This window comes from Triturus cristatus, chromosome 4_1 (assembly GCF_964204655.1).
Source record: "Triturus cristatus chromosome 4_1, aTriCri1.1, whole genome shotgun sequence".
NCBI classification, from domain to species: Eukaryota; Metazoa; Chordata; class Amphibia; order Caudata; family Salamandridae; genus Triturus; species Triturus cristatus.
Window position 1 is genome coordinate 883,813,105 of NC_140585.1, and position 23,056 is coordinate 883,836,160.

At 45.7% G+C, this 23,056-nt stretch overlaps 1 protein-coding gene across 1 annotated transcript in view; it reads right to left on the reverse strand.

Annotated features, from left to right (window-relative positions):
- Positions 1-22,247, reverse strand: part of LOC146855714 (carboxypeptidase A1-like) — a 41,680-nt gene extending 19,433 nt beyond the window's left edge. Inside the window, exons 1-9 of the mRNA XM_085653611.1 lie at positions 22,111-22,247; positions 18,967-19,048; positions 15,553-15,687; positions 12,642-12,740; positions 10,250-10,351; positions 9,182-9,280; positions 8,202-8,303; positions 6,228-6,318; positions 5,083-5,282 (exon numbers count right to left, since the gene is read on the reverse strand). Of these exons, the coding sequence (XP_085509737.1) occupies positions 5,083-5,282; positions 6,228-6,318; positions 8,202-8,303; positions 9,182-9,280; positions 10,250-10,351; positions 12,642-12,740; positions 15,553-15,687; positions 18,967-19,048; positions 22,111-22,175 (975 nt within the window). The 5' untranslated portion in view covers positions 22,176-22,247. The remainder of the gene's footprint in view (positions 1-5,082; positions 5,283-6,227; positions 6,319-8,201; positions 8,304-9,181; positions 9,281-10,249; positions 10,352-12,641; positions 12,741-15,552; positions 15,688-18,966; positions 19,049-22,110) is intronic.
- Positions 22,248-23,056: the final 809 nt, after the last annotated feature.

Genomic DNA, 23,056 nt, shown 5'->3' on the forward strand with positions numbered 1-23,056 from the left:
CCTCAACAAGGAAAAATCAGTCATGGTGCCATCTCAGGTATTGGATTTTCTGGGTTTCCAAGTGGTCTTTATTTACGAAGAAAATTCTCTATCTTCGTAAGGGTATGTCTTACTCTGAATAGATTTCCTTGACGAAGGAGGAAAGGACGAAAATGTCCTGGTAGCTAGAACAGATGGGCGCCTGGAATGGCAGAGCCATCTTTGCTTTGACCCCAGAAGTGGTGTTGGAATTGGATGCCAGCCGCTGAGGCTGAGGAGCCAGTTGCGGCTCGGTGGAGACCAGGGCAGGTGGTCCTTGGAGGAATTCTCGCTCCACATCAGCTGCCTGGAATTACTGGCAGGGTCCTTTGTGATTAGCACACTGTCCCCACACAAGACGAGTTGTTGTATCCTATTGCGGATGGACAATATATCGGTGGTATGTTACATCAACCGCTTAGGTGGGATGAAGTCATGACTTTGGCAGAGATTGCCAAGGACTTTCGGCATTACGCCTACAACATCAGATTTTGATAACAGCAGAATACATTCCGGGCTCATCCAATGTACGAGCGGATTGGAATTCCCTATTTCTCCGCGACTCCAGAGATTAGAGGTTGCATCCCCAGGTGTTTCAATCCTTGAATTTGTGCATGAGTCCATGCATGATGAATCTTTTCGCCTCCCAACTCAACTGCCACTGTTCTACAGTTGAAGGCTGGATCCTCGAGTACTGAGCTTGGATGCATTTCTCCAGGATTGGTCAGTGGGTCTGTTGTATGCGTTCCCTCCTTTTTTGATGACCCAGAGGGTCTGAGCACAGGTCAACAGACAGGGAGCAAAATTGGTCTTGGTTACCCCTCTTTGGAAGGCGCAGTCATGGTTTCCAGTGGTGATGGATTTATCGTGCGCCCTTCCGGTTCAAATACGGACTCGACCGTATCTTCTGCAGGATCCTGTGGGCCTAATGACTCGGGGGGTCTTGTGCCTCATGAGGTGGTGACTTTCCTGGGATGCTGGCAAATTCCAGGAGTTTTGTCGTGTACACTGTTTTTCTTATCCCAATCTTAGGCTTCCTCTACGCACAAGCGATATGAATCAGCCTGCCATAGATGGGTTGCTTGGTGCAGTGAACGGAGTGTGGATCCCATGGGATCCGGTGCGCATATCACTGAGATCTTTTTGTCTGATCTGGCCACGCAAGGGCTGGCTTATAGAACAGTAAATACATTCCGTTCTGCTATTTCGGCAGGTCATAGTCATCTGGATGGGTGACCGGTAGGGGAACATCCACTGGTGTGTAAAGTATTGCGAGGACAACGAATGCTGCGTCCCTCACATCTGAAATATTCTACTTTATGGAACAAGGAGGTAGGTATGCGCTTCCTCAGATCATGGCTGGCACACGAGGATCTGATGCGCATACAATTATCAGCAAAACTCACTATATTGTTGTGTCTCATATCCTGCAGGAAATATGTTCGAGCCTTGGATTTAGCAGGTAGAGTGTTTACTTCTTCTGGAGTGTCCTTTTCCATATCGAAATGTACCAAAAACTGATTCAAGATGCATTGTTTATCCTGCTTTTCCAAATCATCACTATCCCTCCCAGGGAGGGTAATGTTTTATCATGATTATAATTGTTTATGTCATGTTTGTTAAATGTTAAACTAGTTATGATTGGAATGCTGGTTTTTCCCACCCTTGGAGATATGGTTACAGAATGAAGGGATGTGGTGCTACAGATTTTTCTCTTTATTTCAGGGGCAGCTAAACGAAACCATCCATAGGGGATTGGGGTTTTGCGTTCCAGTTCCAGTATTTATGGGAGGAGAAGATTTTCCTTCGCAGTTCATATGGTTACTGAGGTCGGCATACAGATCCTTGTTCTTTGAGGAGTCAAGGTTTGAAGTTCACGTTGAGAAGGATGTTGGAAATGAATTTGAGGTTTATTGACACAGAAAAAGTAAGAGTTACCGTTACAGGACATTGTATACTATGCATGAACCAGTGATTGGTGGAAGATGGACTACTGGGGTTCATGGGAAAGGTAGTTTTTCGTTTATAATGTTTTGATTGGCTGCTGTATTTTCTCTAGTAAAGAAAAACAAGCATAATCCTCACCTACGTGTCTTTAAAAAAACTGCTAATTCTTGATGTGATAGCTAGAATTATTTTTATGTCATACTGAGGCAGCAGTGGCCTGTCCTTATGGCGGAGGAGACTCTTCCCCCCTGCCCCATCTTTTTCCCGGCATGAAGACTGTCAAGCTGAGAAAAGGTCAGCCTAACAAACACTCTCTATGTTCAGGTCAGGCAACCAGGTGCAATGCATGCGCTAAATGTGCAGGTGCCTGGCTGCCCGAACTGAACTTTGCTGGGCTGAGGATGTCACAGCTCCTGTGGGCGTGACCTCTTCAGCTCGGCAAAGTGGGTCATTGATATCCTCGGACCTGGGTGCTTCAGTTAAAAGCTCGGAAGTGTCCAGGGCCAAGTGTCTTTCACTGACGAGGTGGAGTGGGGTCAGCAGTTTTCCTCACTTAACTACCTGGTTCCCAGCGGTGGCGTCCAATCACCACTTGCTGCTTGTTTGAAAAAAGAAAATGGAACTGGCGCTGCTTGTTCTTTACATCCCACATGCAGGTTGCAGTATTCTTAGTAGTCATGCGGCATGCTGCAGGATGTGCCTTACCTTAGCTTTCTTCAAACATACAGGAAATAATGAAGGATTAATGTTATCAATAGCGATCATCATGGCTCCCAGCTTTTAACAGCATTCTCAGCTCTACTACTGCTGTTGCCTGTTGGTACACCGCACCCTCCATGCGTCTGCGTCTTGATATATGCGGCAGAGTCAGTACGGCTCAATTGATCTAAATCTATAAGGCACTCTGCCCAAAGTATTGCTTCAAGCATTGGAAGGTCTCCCTAACCACCTTTAGCGGGGCTTGCTGATCTGCTCCGCCGTGGGCCTTCCCAAGTGTGACCCGAGTGAGAGAGGAAGTGAGTTGGTGTCAACAACAGTTGCTACAGCGGTAACATCCGCCATGTTGGTTTGGGGGAATGTCCCAGGGGTGTGAGTTATATAATGCAATGCTACACTACCGCCTTTGACTCCCTACCTTCCAGAAACTGTTAACAGAGTAGATCACATGACATAAGCTCTGAGAATATGAATTCAGGCATAACCGATGGACATGAAAATAATGATTTCTTTAGGGGTTGGATGGCTAGGGGTGCCCGCCCCCTCTGTAGTATTCATGCCCGCTCTCTGTACCCTTCTTAGTTATGGAGTATATGCCAGCCATGCTGGGTGCCTGTGACTGAATAGAACAGGCAGCACCATACAGCCGAGATGGCCTCCCCTACACATGGTACGCCCCCATTCTTTGACTGAGAGAGTGGCAGCCAGTGACCCTAACATAGCTACAATTCCCTCGGAATTGTAGCCTCTTTTCTGCCACCCGATTGGGGTCTTGTGGGTTTGTTTTAAAACCGTGGAACCTGGTGGCATAGTTTTTGATCCCACCTACCCCATTTGCCAAAATTGTGCGCTCACAGGCAATCTTTTTTTGTATGTATTCCTCTGCTTCCTTTTTGTGTGTGTGGTTCAAAATTAAAACCGGACTTAATATTATTTTGGAAAGGGGGCAGTGCACAATCTGTTAGTCTATTCACCAAAATGTTATATGGGAGAGTATAATTTACCCATCATCAAATAATGTCTTAAAGCAGGAGACAAAGTGCTACTTGCTCTTTGGTGAAAGGGCAGTGAAAGGATGCAGGAGCTGTGCACAGATGTCAGAGGATAGTTCCAGCGGATTTAGTGAGGTGTGACATAGAGGATGTGGCTAAAGTGAATAGATGAGGCTGTTCAGCTGGCACCGTTGATCGATGTGGCAGTGAAGAGATACAGATTGTGTGGAGAGAGGAAGTAGAGAAGAGATGCTGAGTTTGAAGAGTGATGGTGAAGTGATGAGAGTCAGGAGCTTGGGCAGAGGCTGCAGTTTAAAAAACATAATGACAGTGCCACACTTCAAAACAGCTGTGGGATTTTGAATGAGGATTTGACATTTTGTAATGTTTTCATGTTTGACTAGAAGCTTTCAAGTTGTCCCTACAATATAACTCCCTCCCTAAGACTCCCAGTGGATCCGATGTCACTAAAAAAGACACAATGGTGCGCAGTCCTGAGCTTTCCTTTTACAAACACTTGCAGTCGGTGGTGTAGACTAATTGTGCTCATTCACAGAAATCAAGACACACACAGAGTATTGTGTAGTGAAATGAAAACCCAGGACTAGAGAATTGCGTTGTTGGTCGCAAGGAGTCATCCAGTCACCTTAATATTAAGGGCGAGCCAGTTAAGCTTGGTTAATTAAAAATCATATACATATTAGGCTAGTACGTGACTAACTTTTTAACTGAGACACCATGGTATTCAGAAAATTTTGCTCAGATCTAGGAAATGATAAATGGATGTTTACGCAAGGGCACAGAAGCCAACCAAGCCTTCTGGTGTTTGCATGCTGGGACTTGTACGCCCCTTATTCTAATGCTACTATATATCCTATTGTGTTATCTATCTATATATATATATATATATATATATATATATACGTCTTTGTCTGTGTGTGCATGCGCACCAGTTTTATCTGTGCCCCGCCCCCTTCATAATCATGTCAAGCGATGCCACTTTATGGAAAGCAGTGAGGTGCATGCCCACCGGGCACTTCTCGACTTCCCCTCTGGCAGCCATCATTCCTGCCCCAAACCCTGAGATGGTTTAATGGCGACGCCATAGTGGAACTAGATTTTGAAATGTGCTTTTGGCAGCAGGAATATTGCTCAAAAGTGGGTGAATTCCTCAAGGGACCAGTTGTCCTCAAATTCTAAGAATCGTTGCATTTTTAATAGAATTTCCTAAGAAATATGACGCCTGTCTCTTTAATTTCGTGTCGCCCTTTTGCAAACTGTCTTCCCTTTTCTTCCTGCAGGGGATCTTTAGCTGTGCCCTTTTCCTAAAACTCAAAAGCAGTGAAGATGCCTAAGGAGGCTCTAGATGAAAACTAGGTAATACACTGAACACACATGCAGGCCTTACCAGCTCCTGGTAATCAGCAGGGCGTGCAGTTGTGTATCCATAGGGGTACAGCAGCAACTGGGAGTAGCTGTGGATGGAGACAAAGCCCTTGATGTTGCCGTGAGACTTGACAAAGTCCACAATGGCCTTCACCTCTGCCTCGGAGTTGGCTCTTGGTCCTCTGTAGGTCTCACTGCAGGGGTTTGAGCTGGCACCGGCACCTATGGAGGAAAAAGACCATTGTTCTTTGGATGTTTAGCAAATGCAAAGATTCCCCTCGCTAGGTGGGTTCACTGAGGCTTTGTTTCTTTCGGATCCAAGACTGAGAACTCATTGGCTGGACTTGTAACTCTCTGGAGAACTCTTTCATGCACTGGGTGATTGTGACCACACTGGAGTGCGGGGGAATGCAGGTAAATGAAATGCTACTCAATGGAAGACACTGGCTCTCACTAGGAGGCAGTGCCACTTACTGGAAAATATTCGTACTTCTTGGAAGTCGGGGTCACTCATTGCATAAAGTTGGTGAGGACAACCTCGGGCGCTGTAGACTGCTTCCTCAGCACACATACACCAGTCCAAAAATGTGGTGCCACTCACCGGAAGACAGTGCTATTAACTGTGAGGTCACCTGGCTTCATGGAATGCTGAGCCACAATGTTACAGCAGTGCTGCCTATTTCAAGGTTTCCTCCTTTTTTGGACAGTGCTACCAGGTGACTTACTGGAGGTTGCCTCACTCTTTTAATGGCACGGCCAATCAGCTGAAAACGGTGCTACTCTTTGGAAAGCACACCAGCTCCATCCCGGGAAGGAAGCATTACTCATTAGAAGCAGGACTACTTATTGCAGTAGTTGGTTAACTCTTGAAAACAAGTGTCACTCGCTGGATGGCATAGTTGCCTTACTCTTTGGAAGGCAGCGCCACTCAGGGGGGAGACATTGCTATTTACGGGAAGGTTGTCTCACTCACTGTGGACACAGCACTTTGCTGACTTTTTCATGATATTATGAACTCCTGCAGCACATCACTATTCGGCATCCTTATTAATAAACCTTATTCCGTATTTCTTTCCACATATGTGCTTTGCGTGCCCTTTCAGTATTTCCCATCTTAACAGAACTGACTAGCAGACGAAGGATGTAAAATATCCAAGTGCACCTTACCTCCAAAGCCTGCATCCCAGTTTCTGTTGGGGTCCACACCAACACAGGAGGATCCGGCATTGATGGATCGGGTTTTACGCCACATGCGGTTCTGTAATTGAACATGGAGGAGAGGTTCTGTGTTAGTATTGTCACATTTATCATCACAAGCAATTCCATGGCTCCTTTTTCCACACATGCGTATCAGACAGGTGCTGGAAAGGCGCAGAACCTTACTAGCAGTAGGTTTCTACACTGTGCAATGCAGCCACTAACTGCGATATGACATGATGTCCCAGTTTGACATTATTTTGGTGTTCATTGTCCCTTTGCGAGCACACAAGCAATGGTCAGATGTGTCATCCCTGTGCTCTCCAATGATTATATTGCCACAGAACCAAGTCAAAAGTGTCCAAAAGTGATTGTCAGGCTAATTTTCAGATGAGTGGTAATGGAAAATCTTGAAATTTCGGGCAAAAATGCTTGAATGGGGGGGAATCCTGTGGTGGAAGAAATGCCAGCAATTGATTGTCCTACAATTCTAGAGTTCGCTCCACAGCGTTGTAGCTTTTCTTTTACCACCGAATTCAAAATCAGGGCCATGTCTGTGTATACGTGGTAGTAAGTGCGGTCAAAACCACAATGGTGATGTTGGTTTATAATGATGTGAACACATTCCCACAGGGAATAGCATGGGAGCACAAACTCATTTCCACGTTGGCCACTGAATCAGTTGCCTTATGGGGATTTTTTTGATCGTCTTATCATTGGGATACTTTGACAGCTCTTTTAGAGAATCTGCCCTCAACAGTGAGGTGAAAAGCTCTCTAAATTTGTACCAAACCTGTCTCTGAGTTTACTTGGGTTAATCCTCTTGTCTGCAATTTATATCCTTTCCTGACTGCAGTTGAGATACTCTGGTGCTGGGTCGTAAATCTGAGAATAGCTAAACTGCATGGGCTCGAAGCGAACAAAGCCCTGTAATAAGACGGCTAGTCTTTGGAAACAAAAGGGCTACAGTATTGCCCATGGGCTCATATTGACTGACCGTTGTTTCTGAGACTTGAGGTAAAGCTAAGGAACCAGCCCATCTGTGAGCGCCTGTGACCTGCTAACACGGTGAGGGGATTTGGAGCAGGATGTAGATCTGGTCCAGTGGGTGAGAATCTTTCAGTGGTCTAAACATGCTCATTCTCATGCGGAAGAACTGTGATGATGTTCCATCAGAATACTAACCATAAAATATCACGGGGAACTAAATATTAAGTTAAAAAAATATTGTGAACTTAAGTATAGGTTTACTATATGTACCTCCAAATATATGTACCTTGACTTTTCATATACATCTTCAAAGTACGTAAATGTGGAGTTAAGATTAGTACACATAGACTCACTGATATGCACTCACTCTCATAATATTTTGGCCCTCGATAGTTAGGTCACAATCTTTTGGCCTGAGGATATTTTTTGTCCTCAGTATGTTGACCCACACGACAGAGACTGCCCCAGGGGTGTACTTGGAATCCTGCCTGAGAGCCATTCGACGCTTTGCAAGCACTGGTACACTGGGAAGGATGAAGCCGATGGAAGAGAAACGGGTAACCAGGAGCACTAGATATGGAATATGACAAATCCAAGGAGGGAACTACAGAGGGAAGGGTAAAACCCAACAAAGGTGATGAAACGAGAAGCTGGGTACAAACTGAGCGTCTGGGAGGGAGTCGTAACAATTGCTGCTGCCATACATACATGATGGCTCTTGAGGAAAACATATACTGTTGGTGTCTCTAATGAGCCAGAGGAGATACTAGATAAGGAGGGGGGGGGGGTATGTGTATGTATATATATTTTGACAGAAAACTGCGATTTACAATCATGCAAGTGGAAATGTCAATAACACAACACTGTTGTCTTTGTTTCAAATGAGCTATACCAGAAAGCGTTACTTTGGTTTGGTATTTCATATCACAAAAAGATGTCACTGACGTAACGTACCGATGAATGGGTGTATGCAAAACCATCAGGGTTGGTGACAATCTCCAGGAGGATGTCCATGCTGTTCAAGAGGCTGGGATTGTTAGCATGGTCATCAACAATCTGAAAGGAGAACAACAGAGCATCACTAGTGAAGGAAGGCAGTCTAAGCCATGACATCTGTGGGCACCAGCTCGTGGTCCAAGAGTGAAGCGGTGCACCAAGAAACGCAGCTATTAATTTTCTTATGCATGCTGTGGACCTCCTATGTGCCCAAATGTATATTTTATCAAATTGTTTTTACATATACCTAATTGCATATATTTTCTACATATACACTGTACTTATTTTGGACTTTTCATATCATGACGATCTGGCAATAAGTAAAGTTTGCAACAGAGATGTTGCCAATGGTACAAATATCCCTGTAGTAGAGGTCTAATGGCCATGGTTGGGAAGGAGGGCCATTAAAGCAGATACATTTCAGGCTCCAGCAGACAAGCCAAGCTAGTCTTGTCTGAGAAATTAGGAATCTACACAAAGGATGAGGTTGCCCTCTCTACAGTCAATGAAGGTGCACCAATAGAAACAAACATACCTTTCAATTTTTTCTAAACTAGGTATTGATTTGCCAACGAGTGGGTCACCTGCCGGGTTATGCTCAAATTTATACATATTTCTAAAATCTCTGGTGCTTGACACCAAGTGGCTTCTCCAAGATAGAGTTGGAGGATACCAAAATGTTTCCTATGACCCCCACCAATCAGAGAATGCAGAATAGCAAGCCACTATCGAAAACCAGGGTCCACCCTTCTGAAGTCTTCATCATCCCAACTCAACCAAACACACAATTCCCTCTTTTACACTGAGACCAGTTCATGCAATCAATGTTGTCTTCCTATAAGAATTACTACACTCGTTGCCTCTGGGTGTGGCACAGCATAGCCATCCATCCGGTCAAACAGCGTCCACCCAGTAAATGTTGGTCAATCATACTGTACCTTCTTGGCGAACCACACTCCGCTGGCTTGGGTGACCCATTCCCGGGAGTGAATGCCAGTATCGATCCAGAAGGCTGGACGGTTGGGGCCAGTGCTGAACTGTGTAGAAAAAGAATAGTATGTCTGATGTAGGAACTGCAGTTCTCCCAGAGTTTTCCTTGTTGAAAAGTAAAACAAAAGCAAACAAAACGTACCCCTGAGCTGCTCAGGAGACAACTACATACTGAAGTATTGTACTCCATCCGGGAGTATTTCAATGTGTTATGGGTTAGAGGGTGGAAATTATTAAAATATACACTTTGTTGGCTTCAGGCCACCTCATTACTCTCAAACCCTACTTGGTGTGCACCTTTCCCCTTTGGTCTTTCACAACATTTCCTGCTCTGTATCTATTTCAGTCTCTTTTTAACTAATTGTCTGTGTATTCGTACCTGTCTATGTCACAGAAAAGAAATATACCCCTGAACCTCTTCTTTCATTTTTATATGGCGGCCTGCATCTCTAGAGTATTTTTTGTCAAGATAAGGTGGCACTAGTGAGGATCTGTGCTTCTAAGGGCTGCCTACAACCGTTTGAATGGATTTATGGACTTTGTTATCTGGAGATATGTGGTCACTGCAATTTTACTTCACATTTTGGTGGTGAAGCACTGGAAATTAAAGTGCCTCTTAGTCGCCTAGGATAATACGGGGGCAATGGCACATCTCAACACAGGATCAACAGTGCTAAGGGTCCAAAGCTATGCAACTCTCCATCTCAAGGGGGGTTTTATTGAAGCATCTGATAAAACAAAGTGCATTTTAGTACTGAGGTGTATCTTTACAGATTTGACATATTTTGAAATAACTGCTCTAAACAAAGCCCACAGGATTTTCAACCCAGAATGTGTTTTTCTTTATCACTGGCACCATTCTTGGATGCAAGGTCACTTAATAAATGGAGCACTGAAGATCTGTATCTTAACCAGATATCCATGGACAATGATTATATACAAGTTGCACTGGGACAAGCTTCCTTGCATTGCATGCAGCATGAGTGGCAGGAGTAACATCTTTGGGTTCCACTTACCTTCAAGACATAGAGTGGGCGGCCCTCGTAACTCTTGCCGATCTGGATCTTACTGACCAGCCCTGGGTTTTCAGCCACCAGCGCATCCATGAATGCGTAAATCTGTGCGTAGATAGAAGGCCAAGGGTTAATTGGGTCTGGTATCTCTCCTCACTCAGACTTATTATGTTGGGGTACAATTAATATTTTAGTCGCAATAGCTCGAGGGTAATCATTTGAAAATGTACCTTTTTGCACTGCTGGTAAAAAAATCTCAGTATGGTCAGTGCTAATATCAAAAACTTTATGTAAGGTACAGGTTGTATTCCCAGAGGGGCCGAATCTGCTTTTCATCCACCTGTAGTCAATAACACAAGTTGGATAAACATATTACTTGTTACTTAGGGCCTTCTTTAAATCTTGCTGGTATGTGCACTCCGTCACAACGGTGATGGTGTACACATACCATCAAGACTGTGGTGCTCCCACCAAATTTAAAAGCAGCAGACTCCAGCTTTACCCACGGCAGAGACTACTCTGTTGCTGTCGTGATTAAACCACTCCTATGGCCCTATGGAGTAAAGACTGTCGGAGGCAGACCTCTCATTTAGATGGGCAGAATTAGACGTTGGTTTTCACTGCCCGTCACCACAGGAAAATCCTGGTGGTAAGGGTTAGTTAAAACTGCTAAATGCTTCCTTGCCATGGGAGATGACTCCCATTGCGGGGGAGCATTTTATTTTTTATTTCAATAAAGAAAATACAGCTTGAGGATTATCTTTTTGAAAATAAAAAAAGAAAACAGTTTTATGTACGCTCTATCATGCTGACGGAGCCGTGCACCAAACTTCAAAAAGCATTGACAGAAACCACTGTGAAGAGCTTCCTGACAATGATTTAGGAAATAACAACCTGCTTGGCCTAACTCTTGACAAAATCCATAAAATAACATCCAAGATTGAATCCTTCAACCTTCCTACTGGACTGTACTCTGTAGCTTCTTTCAAAGAGGTAGTTATGCCACTAGCATGAATCTGAGCCTTGTTTAAAAACCTCTCTTCGGTTTGGCTGGGTTCCCAGTAAGGTAGAACATGCCATCAAGTTAACGCAAACAGCAAGGAGGTATTCAACTAGTGTCCCACCATCACTCTTCTCTGCCTGAACAATATCCTGGCACAAGCGGTGACTAAACATTTATGTGACTAAGTACACACCCATAACTTCCCTCAGCCTCAGGACAGAGGGCACAGTGGTCACAGTTGATGGAAAAAGACGGGTAGTGTGGTGTCTGCTGTCAATAGACAAGAGTACAAGGGACCACTCTGGACTCAATCCAATCCACCTCAGAAGGTCGACTACCACAGCCACACAATAGACCAACTACCAGCATACATCTTTCAACGTTCAACTCAACAGAAACTAGTAACCCGTTGGAGAGTGAACTGCTGGGTCCTCACTGTACACCAACAGGTATTCCACTCAGTATTGCAGTGTAATGTTTGTATAGCGCTTACCTACTCCTATGTGAGGCGTTGAAGTGCTTAAGCACAAGGAGAGCAACTACATCATGTAGAATGTGTGGTTGGAAAGGTGTTGATTTTGTTTTGAGCCTATGTGGGAAGTGGGTCAGTGCTGTGTATGATGCCAACCAAGCCTCAGTTATCGTATTATAGGGTGCGGAGCCTTAGTTGTGTAGTGGGTGGGAATGTGAGAGACAGACAAGCAACTTATACTTGCAATAACGACGAAACATATAGGCAGCTACACAGCACCAGCCGGGCCATAAAGGAAGAAGGATGTTTAGTATATGGAGCACTCCAAAAAAGAGGGGGTAACCACAGAAGGCCCAGAAATACAGACAGCAACAGAGATAGTATTGAATGAGTAGAAGGACACCAAACGGACAAGAATCGACCTACTTACAAGGACAATGCTACCCAGGTTGCAAAAGTGCCCTGTATATGCTCAGCCACACACAAATAATTGAAAGACATCTGCCACATTTTGAATGATATTTGCCTTTTCAGATTTAGGCATAATGGATGCCATTTCATGTGTCTATGTGTCTATCAGATGATATATTGAGCATGGTATAGGAGAAAAGTGTGTGGTTTACCAGTGGGGCACAGAGATGTTCAACCACTTGCAGTAGAAGGCAGAAGCCCAGAAGGAGCTGCCTCTCATATCTGTGTGTGGCAAGCTCAGGGCCTCTCATAACCCTATAGAGGCCCAAGCCACATCTGCTTGATGTTTATACTGAACAGGATCTATCCGAGTCCTTTCTGCTTTCCGGATTGTTCTGATGTTTTCCAAGGGTGACCCACCACGCCCTCCCTACCCTGGATCAATTTCTCTCCCTCCCTTCTGCCACCACTTACCAATGGCATGGCCTCCACCTGAAGGGACTTCTTACCTCAGATATGGTATGGTAAGCAGCGTAGTTGAAGGAATTTGTAGAGCGGCCCATCCAACGTGATTGAACCAAATCAATTTCTTCCTCATCCAAGAGTGTCTGTAAAAACACAATGAAGTCTGTGAGCATGCCAGGATCAAGACTGAGTATAGAAGCATAGGGGTAACGAAAACAAATACAAAAAAGCTAGATCAGAAACACAGGTCCAACTTTAGACAACAGCTGTAAGCTCATGCTGGGGGAGCAAGCAACAGACATCTGAGAGGTGGGTTCAGAAACCCAGAATTGCACACCAAAAAGATCACAAATGTGTTTTTTTAATATATTCATTTTTATTGCTTTCTATAAACAATATAGATATAGTGCTTGCAACCATACAAACAGTGAAAAGTGAAATGGTGTTCATCTCCTGTCCCCTCCTGGACATTGAATACTTGGTGGTTGATACATATGCAAGGAGGATATGTTTTTCAACTCTGTCCATTAAGGCTTTCTCTCAGCCACTACGAACACTAGGTTCTCAGGAATGTCCTTGTACATCCACAGATCTTGTAAACTGCCTATTCTGCAGATGCCCAATAATCCATATACCTATGCCTTTCCCCAATGAGGGGAGATCGACATACCTCCATTTCTGTACTACGCCCGCTGGGCTACCTGGCATCCTATCCCTGCTAGACTCTTCGGACTTGCTGGACCCTCCCAGCCATCCATAATCCCCAGAATGGTTATATCTTGGGGTCTATCTGCACAAGGTGGCCTACCACGGCTGCCAGTTCCCTTTGGATTTGTTGCCAATATTTCACATTTTCTGGGCACGCACAAATAACGTGTAAAAATATACCATGCATGTTTGTGCAATGTGGACAACATCTGCCATAGCCTGGTCAGTGATAGTATGCTCTGTGGAAATATTTAAATTGCATGAGTCTCAGGAGGGAGGCGATGGCTAAAGTGCACAGGGCCATTTAAGTCTCTACCCATTCATCATCTTCAAGCTGTCCAAGGTCTTGTTCCCATTTTTCCCTCAAGCATAGAAAAGGATCTGGCGCATTGAACAAAAGAGATTTATAGACCCTGGATTTACCTTTTTACCCAGTTGCTCCATCATCAATTTACTTTCTAAGGGATTGAATTGAGGTACTACCCGTAGTTTCTCTTTGTAGGTTTCCAAAGCATGGTGAAGTTGCAAGTATTTGAAGAATTGAGGGGCATTGGGAAAGTGCGGGATGCATCGTACTTACAATAATAAGATGCATCCCTGTGCTTTCCTCTGTGCTGGCGCACAATAGGCTGCCATGTGCCAACGCAGGCACCCTTGCACCCATCTTTTCCTTGTCAGTAAGATATAGCACGCCCTCTTACAACCACTTTAAATGCTTCCCAGAGGGATGCTTACGATGTAACTGAGCCCTTGTTGTATTCAAAATACCCTATAATGTATCTCTGAACAGGAGACCTTGGTGCTAGTCCTGTACCCACCAGGCGTTCAACCACTATAATCCTCATGGACCACTATTCGCTTCTTTGAGAGACAACTTCGTTGGTAAGTGATCCGAGAGTCCCCTTGGGAAGATACACTCCTGAGTGATAGTGGTGGGATTAAAATGTGATGTGCATTTGAATAATAAGTAAAATTGCTGATCTGCCCCATACCAGTGGCGCCACACGTCTGTAAAACTAATAGGTTGCCCACCTGCTAAGGGTCCATGATCTACTCTCAGAGACTGTGCTGTTGACATCCAGTGCGGAGTTCACCATTGAGTTAAAATGCCCACCTACGAGATTGCCATCCCTGGTGGTGTATTTAGGAGTGAATTGGAGATGTGTTTGAGTGTGTCCTCTTGTAGGCCAGTGGGGACATATATGCGAGCAAGAGTCCCCCCGCCCTCTCATTATGATGAATCAACCCAACTGATCAATTTGCATGTATGATAGGGTAAAGGGGAGTGTCTTCAGCAGCAGGACAGCGACACCTATGGAATCCGGTGTGAAACCTGAATGGAACACACTGGTGTACCCATATCTGCTAAGAGAGTTTTATTTGGTGCACCAGTGCATCGCAAGCCATTGGCACTCCCCCTACACACATGGCTTCAAGCAGCCCTCAGGGCTTCTGTGCCTGGTCCTCTGTCATCACTACTTCTACGTTAGTGGGGAGAATGGGAAGGGTAGGATGAATCTTCGCCAGCGCAGGCGTCACCATCAAATGCTTCCCAAATGTACCGATGTACAGTAGTTGTCTTCTATATCGTTCTCGGTCACAGCTGCTTCCTGCTGCCGCCATGTTGAGACACAACACTTTTTGATCACTGCCATCCTGTGCTCTGCGCACTTACTTTTGGAGGTGATGGGTGCTTCTCCTCCCTATAACACAATGTGTACACTAAAGGACCTTTATTGGGGAGGGTGGATTAATGCAGTATCTTAATGAATGGTGATGGAGAGATGCTGATTTAAGCACCTGCCATTTTGGCTCACTGGCCACCCCCCTCCACAAGTATGGGTTAACAGAAAAATAATTTCCACACCACAGTGATTTCTAGGTTTCATAAGGCAGCTACATCCATATATTGCTGAGAGCGTCACCAGCCACCATGTCGAAGATCAGGCTAATTATGCTATTAGTCCAACCAGGAGGCCCATAAAACAGCAATTTCTAAGAGATACATTTGGTGCAGCCTGAAGCCCTATTGTAGAGCACCGTCTGAGCGCAACCCAGAACAGTGATGAAAGGGCAAACTCTGAAAGCTAGTTTTGGTATATCTGCTCATTGCCTTTCTTGATTCAGCCAGAAAACCAGCCATACATCACCCTCTCTGCTTCCCCCTTTGATTCGGCCAGTAGGCCCATGGTTATCCCAACCAAAGTGGGTCTGCCATGCGCCTGTTTCTGACCCATTTTCACTGACCTGGAGGTCTTCGATCATGATGTCATACTGGATGCCGTTGGACTCTAAGAAGGCTTTGACGGCTTGGAGACTGCGGAAGGGAACTCTGATATCGACAGGACTTCCTGGCTGCCTGAGGGACCTCCAGAAGTCAAGCTACAAAGGAGCAAATAAAAGCATAAGTAAAGAAATACATCAGTATCAGTAAATTTGCACATAAGACACAGTAACTATCATGACATGTTGAGAGAGGAGTCATTTGGGAACCGGTAGGATTATCAAATGTTTCAAATGTGTCCACCCCATATGCCCTAAGAAGCGCTCTCCGGAAAATATCTGGTATATTTCTCATATGTATTTTACAATATTCTGTCTGAGTCTGAGACTGTGGTAGTAAACAAGCAGAGACACTGCATACTGTCCAGGTCAGTTCAAGTCAAGAGGATTTAGGCATGATGGAAAATGCCAAGTATATGTCTGAGCCCTCAGGGAAGCTACTAACACCACAAGGAACTTGGATCAATGTGTCCATTCATCCCTTGTGAGTTTGGCACGTCACTGACTGACCCTGCCCGGGCCCTACTGCCCTTTTCAGAGACTCTTTTCTATTGGTGTTTCCATCGATTAGTGTATGAGCCTCCTATGTATCCAATGAAAAGGTCCATATGGAAAGCTGTAGAACAGATGCCATCTCACCTAGAGATCACTGTACTGAGGCACATCTAAATGTCTCTTTGTAAAAGTCTGCATAAACCTCAAGCGGTGTCCTTAGCTGAGCACTATGCCGAACACTCTGAAGTCGATTGATGCTATCTCATGCAGGAGAAAAATAAAGTGAAGTCTGACAATCCACGGCTAATGAAACTTCATTTTGTTGAATTTCTAAAATATAGAAAATCATTTTTATGGAAAAATAGGAGGAATTTCAAGAGGGAGTAGAGTATAGGTAGCACGGAGGTGCTGTGTGTACAAGTGTTGACCATGGGGGCAGATGTGCTAGGCCAGCGGGTCTTAACCTATGGTCCAAGGACACCTGGGGTCCTTGACACCTACTGGAGGGGTCAACGACTGCTTAGAAAGTTAAATAATATTAATAGAATAATAAAGTGATTAGGATTAAAAACACAATGTAAAATTGAACGTTTTAAAACTCTCCATAAAATGTGATTGAATTTGAAATTAGAGGCTAAAAATGTAATTGGTGTCCTCAGATTGATTCATGGGAGCAGTGCAAAGGCATTAACAGAATACAGCATGGTGGATGGGTAGCCTCAGTTTAGAATTCAGAAAAGCCCCAACCTTTCCAACTAAAATGAGACTGTAGATTCTTTTTATATTTGTTTGTGAATTAAATAAAATATTTCGTCATTTGTGTATTTGTTTGATGAATGCTAGCTTCTGTATTTTCTTGTATTACTTTGAGGTTCAAATAAACTCGCATAAACATCGTATAAATGCAGGGCTCCCGGCTTCCAGTAATGACTCAGTGGGAGTCCCCAAATTTCAATAATGATTCAGTGGGAGTCCTCTTACTCCAGTAACGATTAAGAGAGGGACCACATACGTCAAAGGGTTAAGAAACACTGTGTTGGGCTATAGGTGTGGCCTACTGGTAGGGTTGGGGGTAACAGGGAATAAGCAGACGTAGAGATACTAGGATATGGGCATGGACAGGGATACAAGAGTACAGTTATGACAGAGGTACTACAGTATATGCAAGGGTATCAACATGGGTAGAAGTACTAAGGTATAGATACTTATTTATGAATAAGAGTAAACTTGCAAGAGTAAAAGCAAGAGCAGAGGCACTGGTGTATACATAGGATTAGAGATATTGAGGTATAGGCTGCAGTAAAGGTACTATGGCATGGGTAGGGGTAGAGGTACTTGACCATAGGCAGGGGTATGAATATGGGTAGAAGTATAGGTACTAACTTGCTAGGGTACGAGAAGGGGTACAGGTAATGTTGTATAAATAGGATTAGAGGTATTCCGATACAGGCTGCCACAAAAGTGCTAGGGTATGAGTAGGGGTAAAGTGACTATGGCATATGGAAGGGTATAAATATGATTAAAAGTACTGAGGTGAAGGTACTAACTTATAGCTAATGTTAAAGGTGCTAGGTGTTCGGGTAAAGGCCGTGACAAAGGTATGAGTAGGGGTAGAGGTGCTAGGACTAAAATCGGGGTAGAGGACAGGAGAAAAAGGGAAAACATATTGCAGGGAGAAGGGAGAGAGGCAAATGGGATACAGGAAGAGGGGCAAAGAGAGAAAAGAGTGGAGTGGTGAGAGGCCTCTCCCCTCACAAGATAAAGAGAAAGCAGGGCAAAAGGAAGAGTCTTTTTGATCCTGGAAAAACAAACAGCATGGATTTTTTGACATGGAGGGCAATTAGTGGAATGAATGCAACACCCTTAAAATACCTTTGATTTGGACACATTAGAGACAGCCGAAAGGTAGACAAACTTTCTTAAGAACAAGGTTCACTTAGAATGGTTTTATCCATCATGACATAGAACCATGCAGAGTAACTCAATGTGATGTCAGGCTTTTCAACTTAAGGTACCTGTGGTACCTACAGATGTACATGCGTATGGCAGGTAATGCTAGCCCAGCCCCTGCACCTCTCCCACTCTAGTCCCTGGTCTCAAGATGTAAACCGTACTTATGCTATTGTTTCGCTCTCTCAGTCCATGACAGTCTTTGAAAAATGCATGGGATAGTTCTCATTGTGGCCCAGGTTTACTATTCTTTGAATGACGCAAGGCAACGCTGCACCAAAGTTGCTTTGCTTCAAAGGGAGAAAGAAAAAATGTGCCTTTTCTACTAAGACATAGTGCATTTTGTCTCTCCCCCATCCCTGGTGCACGTTTGGCAGCCATGCACCAATGTACACACCCCTGAGCCATAGTACAAGGGTGTGGGCATTACTGAAGCATAGGTTTTCTACTTTACGGGGTTCTTCCAGGGCACAAACTATGCTTGAAGGCGATTCCCACTTTGGATGTGTGCTCTACAATACAGCACACGTGCAAAGTTGGAAAAACGATTTTGGCGCAAATCCCTGCATATAAATGTTTGTAGATAGGGTTTTGAGTCAGAATCCATGGGTCGTTACATGGGAACGCCCAAGCACCATTTATGGAACTCCCCCTTGATGCAAAGTAACGCAAAGCAGCGCACAGCGCAACTTTGCATTGCTTTGGGATACTGTCCAACGCAAATACTGATTTGTGTTGGATAATAAATCCCACCCTAGCACTTTGCACCAGGTGTGTGTCACAAAGATGACGCAAACCCAACGCAACGCATCAGGAAATCTCGGCCGTTGTCCTTTGCAAACACTGCGTCCTGTAGTGATAGTGGGGTTTACACCCATCCCTCCAGGGGGCTTAGATGCTGGGCCTCCACTCGCCCTCTGACCCTGGTCGTACCTGAAGATGTTCCTCTTCCTCCAGGCCCCTGACCAGGGCTCCTTGTGCGTCATCGGCAGGGACGATTCGCAGGACCTGGTGTCTGCAAGAGGAGAGAGGCTCGGTCAGATGTCTTTGTCGCATGTGCCCATCCTTCACCCACCCCCCCCCGGTCCCACTGTAAACCGGCATTTGGAATACCCTATGAATGGGGTACCCAGTAATAGCAAAATGTATTGTTTAATTGATTAAAACCATAACAATCTTTTATCACAGTAAGCCATAATACATAATAAACTGAATTCATTATTGAGAACAGTGTTAAGTCCATGTGCGGCGGTGGGCCAGACATTGTGCGTTGTTTAAGTGCATTATTTGACTTGTAGCTGATCGTAGCTGTGACCGCAAGATTCATTCTTGACAATAAATAAAAATGTAAGCAAGAAATTTAAAAATTCCATCTGAGGTTGTTAAATGTGAGCTGTCTTTCAGTGTCTGTTTTGCAGAACCTGTACCCGGTAATGAGAACCCTGGGTCTCAAACCCTAGCAGGCCTCCTCAAACCAAGAGCACCCTGGAGCCGCTGGTGCCTGGCGAAGCGACCTGGGTAAAGCCAGGCCTCTGGCCTCTCCTCTCCCCTGGATGGGCCCTTTAAATATCACTGTGAAAGGCAATCGCCATGGGCATTATGTCTGCAGTTAGGAGATTTTGCAGTAAAGATGTGTATTCATTGGCAGTAAATAAGCTACTGCCAATTAATTCAGCATCCATACAGGGCTGGGTTCCAGCAGTCTTCAGCGATTGGTTTTCGGGTCTAGAAACTGCTGTGAGATGTTCCGCTGGTTGCTGTCCATGTCAAAAGGCATCGGGCCGCTCAAATGTCCTCAGCAGCATGGCTTACGGACGAGATGTACAACGTTGCAGAAGATTAATCGTGTCTATATTTGTCAGCCATTAAATGTAGCTCGGTGGATTATGGCACCGGCTGCAGAGATCCGTGTGCACCCTGAAAGCTGAACGCCAGAAGAGCTCTGTCAGTTACCATTTGATTGGGTAGTAAGAATATCTTGTGTTTACAGTACTTTGGTACCCTGCATGGCACTTCACAATTCATTACTATCACTGGCCGCCACGGGGCTGTGCCCTCATCTTAAATCTCTTACATGTGGTAAAACGTTGAGTGGAGAGGCCTGGTGTCGGAGGCATGGTAACCTCTCCCCGTGCCCACCTCCATTTCTCTCCTGTGACAGCCCTCCCTCCACGCACAAAATAGGCATCTGCACTGAGAACCCCAATACCATCATGCTTCACTTCCTGTTACCCCTGCATCGCCCCGGGTATTGTATCCTCCTCCGCGTCCAACCAGCCTTCCATAACTCTGGCATCGATGTCACAGGCCTCCAGCTCCCCCCCCCCCCCCTCTTCGTTGAGCGGGAGCCCCGGTGCGGCGAGGTGTGGGAAGGCAGTCACTCGCATGCTGGATTCTCCAAGGTGGTTTTGGCGCCAGCCACATTACAGAGCTCAGCACAGGTCCAACCCCTGGTCCAGAACCACTTACACCATTTGTGCACACTCGCCAGGGGCGTAAAACAGGCCCCCGCAGCCCCCGCGATGCGGGGGGGGGGGGCAAGCTCCAGGGGACCCCCTCAGCACAGCACACTTGCCGGAGAGCTCTTGATTGAGCCCAGAGGGGGCCCCTTCACGTTCCTTGCAGGGAGGCCCCCTCAATTTTCCTTACGCCAGTGACACTCGCTATAGCAGGCAAACGGTATTGGCGCCAGTCAGAGCGAGATCCTATAGGCTAGTAGCACGCTATTTACGATGAGTATACTTACACTTAACAAGAAGTAGAGAACATATATTTGTTTCTTCCATTTTTGATGGTGAAAGATGACCCCACTCCTGGATCTGGACAGGTGCCCCTGCTCCTTCAGCTCTTAGCCCTCCTGGTCTTCACAGTTGTGGTACTTCTGGTCTTGGTCATCCTCCGGGTCCTGTTCCTGATCCTACTGGTCCTGGTCCTCTGACCCTGGCCTTCCTGGCCCTTCTAGTGCTGGACCCCCACCCCCATTCGCTAATCCTGATTCAGGGCTTAATCTGAGCGAGTGGGGACTGGCATTTGTTTTTCCTCATCAGAAATTGATCACAAGTAAGAGAGAGAAATACAAACTAACGGGAAAGAAGGAGGAAGAGAAAGATGGAAACACTGGCGCAAAGGGATAAAGCAGGAAATGGCAGGAGTGAGAAAAAAAAGCACAAGCAGTTCTGGTAGTGGATTAAAGAGACCTGAGGTGAATTCAGCAATATGCAGCTGTGGTATACAGCGCGCTAATTTTTCATAGCATGGATGGATGAACAGAGCTTTGGGCACCGGCACTCTTTCTTTTTGTCCCTGGTTCTCCTGGTCCACTTCCTCCTGCTTCTTCTGGCTCTTGTCCACACGGTGTTTCTTTTCCTGGTGCCCCTGGTTCTCCGGGTTCTTTTGGCTGTGGTCCCATGGTCTTCGCCCGCCCGATCCTCGTCTTCTTAGTCCTGAGCCTCCTTCTTCTCCTTTTCCTCCTTCTGGTCTTCTTAGGCTATTCCTCCTGATGTCTGTTGTCCTGGCCCTCCTGGCCCTTTTCCCCCCAGCACTGGTGCACCCGGCCCTGGTAATTTTTGACTTCCTCATCCTGATCTTTCTGGTCTTGCTCTTTCTAGCTTTAGTCTCCTGGTCCTCATATCCAAAGAATTTTTGGGGCCCCCCTGTTTGGAACAAACCTGAATTGTATTACACATTTTCTGCTTATTCAAGCCTGCCCATTTCCAAATAATATTGAATTATATTTATACATGAATATTTCAGAAATTACGTGGCTGAAATACATCTGGCACAGAGCTCCAAAATATCCATTAGAGGCAGGACGAATAGAGAGACAGAGTGAGAGGTAACGATAGAGCGAGGGAGAGAAGTTAAGATGGAGATATAGTCAGAGAGAGACATAGTCGGAGAAAGATCACTTTCCCTGGGAGCCCCTTTGAAAGTGAGAGCCTTGGGCAATTTCCAACTTTGCCCATGCCTTGAGCACCTCTGCCTGGTCTTTTTCCTCCTAGTCTTGGTCCTGGTTCTCTTGGGTCTCCCGGTTCTTGTCTTTTTGGCCCTCTTCTTATAGTTGTTGTAAATGCTTACCCAACGAAATTTTCCTTGGCGAGCGCGGCCACGAGCAACGCGCAAAAAACCAACAGGCCCTTCATTTTCAGCCGAGGAAGAAGCGAACTGAACTTCCCGATGCCGACCGCCGCTTAAATACGGCCCTTCATCTTATCTCTCCTCGCTGCGGGGGCTCCCCAGCCCTGTCAGAAGAGGGGGCTGAGGGGCAGGGCTGGGAGGGGCGAGGCTCCGCCGGAAGCCGTGGGTTCCATCTGTTCTGTTTCCCATCGGGGACGAACCACCGGGTCCAGATCTCAGGGCTCTGGTGAGCTGAGGGAACCGACCACCTGCTCCGATATTCCATCAGCCCGTGAACCTTATCAGGGTAAGGGAAGGGCCTGTGCTGGACAGGCCCTCTTGCCAGCCTCTTATTTACACCACTCAGGGTGTTATAGCCGCACAGCCATGAGGTGGCAGTCGAGAGCCTTTCATCTTGGACAATCTCAACAAATCCCTCTTCACCGCTTCCGCTCTTCATGATGCTACTGTTGACCCTGCTGGTCCATTCAAGCATCCATTACTCTGCTTCCTGTGCGCCAGCCCTGCTCGGCCTGGCCAAGGGGTGTCCAGTGCTGGTCATAAAGTCCAAGATCATGGAACATTGTTCAGGATAACCATTGGCTAGGCAAAGGATTCCCATGTGCTGATTCCCATACAGATTCATTCTGTGTAAACTGATCTCATGTGGATCTCCTGAAGTCTGGAGGGCTAGGCAAACATTGGGCATGCCTGCATCCATCAAGAGAGCAATACTAGTTTATATGCCCGCTTAGGAATGTCTAGCCTGTGCAATCCTCATAGTCCCGTAAAAAGTGCTTCTTTGCACATCCAAATGGCCAGTGCAATGCCACCAAACAACCTCTGATCTCCACCATCTTATGAATCCTCACGACTCTGTTGCCGAGACCTATGTTTTGTTGAACCT